The sequence below is a fragment of the Sturnira hondurensis genome, unplaced genomic scaffold (assembly GCF_014824575.4).
Source record: "Sturnira hondurensis isolate 20B ecotype Veracruz unplaced genomic scaffold, ASM1482457v3 Scaffold0000022, whole genome shotgun sequence".
Classification (NCBI taxonomy): Eukaryota; Metazoa; Chordata; class Mammalia; order Chiroptera; family Phyllostomidae; genus Sturnira; species Sturnira hondurensis.
This window is the reverse complement of record NW_028072653.1, coordinates 1,974,981-1,982,233: the sequence shown is the minus strand read 5'-3', so window position 1 is coordinate 1,982,233 and position 7,253 is coordinate 1,974,981. Positions and strand designations below refer to the sequence as shown.

At 42.9% G+C, this 7,253-nt stretch overlaps 1 protein-coding gene across 1 annotated transcript; it reads left to right on the top strand.

Moving 5' to 3' along the window:
- The first annotated feature begins 1,324 nt into the window (after positions 1-1,324).
- Positions 1,325-6,360, top strand: ZBED8 (zinc finger BED-type containing 8). Its single transcript, XM_037068136.1, has 2 exons — positions 1,325-1,776; positions 3,925-6,360. Exon 2 carries the CDS (start codon positions 3,974-3,976, stop codon positions 5,756-5,758), a length of 1,785 nt encoding a protein of 594 aa, XP_036924031.1. The 5' UTR covers positions 1,325-1,776; positions 3,925-3,973; the 3' UTR covers positions 5,759-6,360.
- Positions 6,361-7,253: the final 893 nt, after the last annotated feature.

Here is a 7,253-nt window from a genome sequence, read left to right as displayed (position 1 = left end):
CTGCTGGGAACTGGCCCCTGCGGGGAACTGGCCTGCAACCCAGGAATGTGCCCTGACTGGGAATCGAACCACGATCGTCTGGTTTGCAGGCCCGAGCTCAATCCACTGAGCTACACAGGAAGAATTCTGTAATTCCTGAAATCATGTCTTACTTGTATTTCAGTTAGGAAGAAAGGTAATATCCAGAACGTTTCTCAAGATATGTGCTTTGATTTTATCTCAACAATAGATGCTTTTTGAGTGCTGGGACTGTGCACTATAGTTTCCATAACTAACTTACCTCCTCAAAAGAAGTGCGTGGGGTAATGGATGGTGTCCGTACTTAACAAGCACTTGGGCTTAATGACTGTTAGTAGTTTGCTGAAGGTCTAGGAGTTCAAAGTGCTGGGGCCAGGACCTGAAGCCAGGGTCTCTCTGACTCTAGAGCCTACCCCTTTCTCTAGTATTCAAAGCCCGGGTTCCCCAGCCAGGAAGGCTGGTCTTTGCAATTTCTTCCGCTAACAGAAACTTGGATCATGCCCTCTGTCTTTACCAAGTTCACCGTCAACACCTGAAGATGATACTTGTGGCCCACATTCTTAAGCACTCTCTGGTCCTCCAGCCTTGTGGGATGCTTCTAACAAGATTGACTACAAAAAAATGAATTAAATGCCATTTCCCTAAGTATATAGAAATTCTGAACTAAAATATACCCCAAATAGGACAGAGTGCTATGATTGGATTTGTTTCTTTAATGTTTTCTAGCTCCTTTGGAGTTTATCTCTAATCTAGGTTTATAACTTTATGGCCCTGTTAAAAAGAATTCTAAATAAAGATTTTTTTTCTAAAATAGATGATTCTCAGGAAATTCATCCACTTGTTTTGATTTATGGGAGGGGTGGGGAGTGACCTGCTTGGGCAACAAGACCCGAGCCCTGGAAGCCCACCCTCCACTGTGAGCATCTCAATGGAATGGATAGCTTGTCTCATTGGCCTGAATGTGTGATTCAGGAGTACCAATGGACTTCCTTTTCTTTTTCGTCACTGATTCCACATATAAAGTGGTAAATTATTGGACTTTCACAAGCTCACCTGACACTAAAATTTCATTTCCAAAGCTCTGAAGAGATATATAGACTTTGCAGTGTCTTCCATTCCTCAGATTCCATTTTTCTGGCATTCTTTCTGGCAAACAAAATGAAAATATTTCCAGCTCCAAGTACACGATCTTGCAAAAAAAAGAAAACGGGTCTAGGACTGGGGTTGTGGGTGACTGACAGCGCGCATGCTCCTTATTCAACCACCACCCCCCCCACCCCCGCCCGGGGCCTGGGGGCCCGGCTGCTAATGCGCCTGCGTGCCGGGAGATGCCCGGCCGCATCTGCGGGCGGGAAGCCAGCCGCAGAACCCGGATGGAATCCCGGCACGGCTAGGGCGGAGGTGGCTGCGGGGGCTTCTGTGTCACTCCTCTCCGCAGGTTCCTGCTCCGAGGTCGCACCTAAGGAACCACCGCCTTGAAGGCGCCCAGGGGCTAGGCCCCAGCCTGAGCGGAAAGTGGCCTAGATCCCGAAACGGGATTCTAAAAGGATCCCGAGCATCCTTGGGGCCTGCGCTGGGGCTCCAAGAGGGGCGGGTGGAGACCGAGCCGAGTCTTCCTTCGTCGCCGCCGGTGCCCAGTGCTCCCTGGGGCAACCTCCTAAGCGTCCTTAATAACACCAGCAGGTCCTTGCAGCCAGTTACGAGCAGCGTGTGCCTTCCACGCATGCTCATAAGTAAACATCCCAACGACCCTATCAGGTAGGTGCTATTGTCATCCGCAGTTGAGGAATTGGGACTTGGAAAGGTCCCAGTCTGTAAGTGACAAAGCCAGAATCACAGGCTTTTGCGTCTGGAGCGCTTGCTCGTCCCTCTTCTTCTGGCTATTTGCTCTTAATGATAAACTGCAGTGATTAAATACGCCGCCTGCCTGGGCACCCGCACCTGGCAGGGGATAGACAGTAGAATTTGTTTGGAGTTTTAGGTTTGCAACTGCACTTGGGTGTTGTCATTGCCGAAATGTATATGTGTTAGCATTCCCCAAGTATCTGTTGTGGGGATGTTCACCTCTAACTTTTTTTTGTCAGTCGCGATACTTTTTCGTAGCTACCCTTGTACATTATCAACTTGCAAAAACATTCTACTTTGTTATATCAGATTTTGCATCCTAAGATGCCTTCAAAAGAATCATTCTAAAAAAGAATGACAACTTTCTTAACAAGATATTGCTTTTTGTTTGCTTATTTTGCTGTGTATTGTGGAAAATTTCCAGCCTACATAAAAATAGAAAATAGAGTATGTATACCCATCATCCAGTCTTAACAGTTAACATCTCAAGGCTGATCTTATTTCTTCTATCTCCTCCCCACTTTTTGTGAGTGTGGGCACATGTGTGCTGGAGTTCACTATATTAAAGGAAACCCCAGCATCTTATCATTTCACTTGTAAATAGTGAGTCTTGTAAATACACTTGAGTCTGTATTTCTGATAAGTGAGGGCTTTTTTTTCAAAGGCAACCATGCCATTATCACACCTGTTAAAACAGACAATGTTTCCTGACTGTGATGATGCTTTTTTAATATTTGTATCTTTTAGAATATTGTGACTACTAAGTACCACAAAGGAGAAAGTGGAAATTACGAGGTTCTAAAACACCAGAAATCTTTTTGGGGAGTAAGTTCATCTTTGAGGACCTTGAACATTGGTGACAATAGTTGTGTTTCTCCTAAGCAACTTGTTTTGCTTTTCTCTTCAGACAGTATGAATCATGGGCTGATAGTGTGTTACACTTTTGCACCAGAAACTCTGAGCCATATTTGTGTTCTGCTTCTGTGTCAAGGGTGGCTTAATCAGACCTGTTTGAAATTCTCTGCTTAGGTTGCAGTCAAAGCCCCAACCTAAGGATCAAGTAGTTTTACAGCCCTGTTTAATCCTTAATTATTGGGTTGGCTAAAAAGTCCATTTAGTTTTTTTCTGTAAAATAAAAGACACGTTTTTTATTTTCACCAAAAACTTTATTGATTTGACTATTTTGACTATGTTGCCTATCTCCTGCTGTTTGGCCTCTAGTGGACAGAGGCCAGGGTGCTGCTGAACACCTTCCAATGCATAAGACAGGCCCACGGCAAAGAAGTATTTGGCCGCAGTGTCGAGAGTACCAAGAAACTGCACAAACCACTTTTGACATGTTCGATTGGTGTCACAGCACCTTCTCTTTATGCTGCCCAAATCTTTTTTTGCATTTCAGTTGCATTTTCACCTTTCTTGAAATAATAAAGCATAATATGCTGAAAAATGTGTATCTTCTCCCATCCTGAACATTGAAATCACTGAACAAAAATTCACCAATTTTGATGTTCTTTTTTTAGTGCACACTGATAAAACTAAACGAACTTTTTGGCCAACCCCACAGTGAAAAGAACTAACCACTCTGCCAAAGTACCTGCCCTTCCTTATTGTAATTAGTGAATTATTTCCTTCTCTCTTCAGGGCTTCATACCAGGGGCTGTGCATACATCATTGGCCTGAGATGGAAGGAGGGGATGGATGGTAGTGAGATGTCCCTTCTGGGCATCCACATGTACCATATTTGTTCAGAACATGTATCTTTGAAAGCAAATGAAGCCATAACTGCAATTCACCAGTAGAGGATTTAAGAGTATTCACAACTTGCGTAAACCTAAATCGCCCACGTAGATCTTGCTGGACTTTAGCTGTGAGCTTCTAGCTTAGGTTGGAATGTCATGCTGTCATGGCTTACTTTGAACTGGTATCTTAACAGGCTATTTCTTCACATGAACACAAATGATAGGAAGGCATATGATGTGGTTAGCCACTGATTTTTTATTTTGTCTTTTTGTTTTTTGAGCCACTGACTTTTAATGTGTGGGTTGTATTTTACTCCCAAAGCAAAATTCTGCAGCATCTCTGGAATACCACCTGAAAATTGCAGGGTGCCATGTCGAAGAAACGCAAATGGGATGATGACTATGTTCGTTACTGGTTCACCTGTACGACGGAGGTTGACGGAACCCAACGCCCACAGTGCGTCCTGTGTAACTCGGTATTTTCAAACGCTGACCTCAGACCATCAAAACTGTCTGACCATTTTAACAGACAGCATGGCGGTGTCGGTGGGCATGACCTCAGTAGCCTGAAGCATATGCCGGCACCATCTGATCAGAGCAAAACCTTGAAAGCCTTTGGAGTTGCATCTCAAGAGGATGCCTTGTTGCAAGCCTCCTATCAGTTTGCATATTTATGTGCCAAGGAGAAGAATCCTCATACAATAGCCGAAAAATTAGTGAAACCCTGTGCATTGGAAATAGCACATATAGTTTTGGGTCCAGATGCACAGAAGAAGCTTCAGCAGGTACCCTTATCAGACGATGTGATCCATTCAAGAATTGATGAGATGAGCAAGGATATCTTACAGCAAGTTCTAGAAGACATCAAAGCCAGTCCTCTTCAGGTGGGTATTCAGCTTGCTGAGACAACAGACATGGACAACTGCAGTCAGCTGATGGCGTTTGTGCGCTACATAAAAGAAAGAGAGATCATAGAAGAGTTTCTATTCTGTGAACCACTGCAGTTAACCATGAGAGGAAAAGAGGTGTTCAGTCTCTTCAGAGACTTCTTTCTGAAGCATAAGATAGGGTTTGATGTATGTGGCTCTGTTTGTACTGATGGTGCCTCATCTATGCTTGGAGAAAATTCGGAATTCGTTGCTTGCGTGCAAAAAGAGGCACCTCACATTGTGATTACACATTGTTTGTTGAACCCTCACGAACTTGTCACGAAGACGTTGCCTACAAAGCTAAGGGATGCTCTGTTTACTGTCGTGAGGGTAATAAATTTCATCAAAGGGCGAGCTCCGAATCATCGCCTGTTTCAGGCCTTTTTTGAAGAGATTGGAAGAGAGTACAGTGTCCTCCTTTTCCACACTGAAATGCGGTGGCTTTCCCGCGGCCAGATACTCACTCATATTTTTGAAATGTATGAAGAAATCAATCAGTTTCTTCACCACCAAAGCAGTAGTTTAGTTAATGGCTTTGAAAACAAAGAGTTTAAAATTCACCTAGCCTACCTTGCAGATTTATTCAAACACCTAAATGAACTTAGTGCTTCTATGCAAAGGACCGGGATGAACACGGTATCAGCCAGAGAGAAGTTATCTGCCTTTGTTAGGAAGTTTCCATTTTGGCTAAAGCGAATTGAGAAAAGAAATTTCACCAACTTTCCTTTCCTTGAAGAAGTCGTTGTGTCGGACGATGAAGCGGGAAGCATTGCCGCGGAAATCACACTGCATCTGCAACAGCTGAACAACTCCTTCCACGGGTATTTTTCCGTGGGAGATCTCGAAGAGGCAAGTAAATGGATACTGGATCCGTTTCTTTTTAACCTGGATTTTGTCGATGATGGTTATTTAATGAAAAATGATCTTGCTGAATTACGAGCAAGTGGCCAGATTTTAATGGAATTTGAGACGATGAAGCTTGAGGATTTCTGGTGTGTTCAATTTACGGCGTTTCCAGACCTGGCAAAGACAGCTCTGGAAATCCTTATACCATTTGCATCCACGTACCTTTGTGAATTGGGATTTTCGTCACTTTTACATTTTAAAACAAAGTCCAGAAGCTGCATTAATATGAGTGAAGACATCCGTGTGGCTATTTCAAAAAAAGTTCCTCGTTTCTCAGACATCATTGAACAAAAGCTACAGCTACAGCAGAAGTCACCGTAAGCTGATACACTTTTTTAAATGAATAATTTTCAGTATATTCTTAATTCCATTGTAAAATTAAGCTAGAATTCTGTCTCTTTTATGTTTATGGTATACCAAATTCTACGTTTAAAAAATTTAGCATCTTTACCTTTTCATTTTCACATGAGTCATGTGAAAGTACGTATGTTTTGTGAAAGGCAAGCAGCAGAAAAGATTACCGCTGCCTAGTTAATACATAGGATTCTTGTAAGTGTCTGTTTAACCTGTTGATGTGACGCATTAAAAGGACGCCCCGGCGCTAGAATATCCAGCAAAATGGTGCAGTAGGCTAAGGACTGGAGCCAAGATGGAAAACAGGACCTCCCCGAGCACGCATCTCTGTGTTAGGAGTAAAAGTCAAAGGACGAAACGACAGGCTGTTTTCCCATCTGTGAGGGCTGTTGCGGGGAGATGGATGGAGTCGGAAGAGGATTATGAAATGTCCTAGAGGGAGAAGGGATGATTCTGGCTTATGTAGGATTTATTTTTAAATGTGTTCTTTGGAGTTAGTCTCCCAGTGTCCATTCCTCTAGCTACCATGCCCTAAATACGACATTAATAAATATCCTAATATCCTATTAGTTACTCTTTGTCTTCGTTTAATTGCATCGGGACTCCAGGTCATGGAGGCTGCGAAAAGGAGATCGCAGATCCTTACCCTAGAGATGCTGATGTAGTAGGTCTGGGTGTGATCAAGGATCCTCATTCTTAAGCAGCGTTCCAGTGCTTCTGATGGAGTCTGGTCGTCTGGCCTCATCTTATTTCTCCTACACTTATTTTCCCTTTACTCCAGCTTCCTGTCTTATTTTACATCTTATATGTATTTTTTTAAAGATTTCATTTATTTTTAGAGAGAGGGAAAGAAACATCCATGTGTGAGAGACATATTGACTAGTTGCCTCTCGTGCCCCCCTAGCTAGGGATCTGGCCTGCATCCCAAGCCATGTGCCCTGACTAGGAATCAAGCCAATGACCTTTTGGTTGACAGGCTAGCACTCAGTCCACTGAGTCACACCAGCCATGGCCTTATGTGTATTTTTCTAACATGGTTTAAAACTTTTGAATGTACCAGAATATAAATAATAAATTGTCGTGAAGGCACTGTAGTAATTAAGAGCCATCAGAAAGTTTCCCATCGGGCCTTGGCTGGTGTAGCTTAGTGGACTGAGCACAGGCTGTGAACCAAAGGGTCACTGGTTCGATTCCCAGTCAGGGCACATGCTTGGGTTGCAGGCCAGGTCCCCAATTGGGGCATGTGAGAGACAAATACAGATTGAGGTTTCTCCTTCCCTTCCCCTCTCTCTAAAAAATAAATAAATAAAATATTTTTTTAAAAAAGAAAGTTTCCCATGGGAATTTAAATTATTGTACTCTTTCTGAATGATAATTTGGCAAAAAAATATTTTTAATTTAAATAAATTTACATTTTATTTCAAAACTTTAATGTTTAATCAAAGTGCTGTGTGCTCAAGGC

What these genes read in the sequence shown, in the direction of transcription:
- ZBED8 (XM_037068136.1), top strand. Translation starts at nt 3,974, where the DNA reads ATGTCGAAGAAACGCAAATGGGATGATGACTATGTTCGTTACTGGTTC.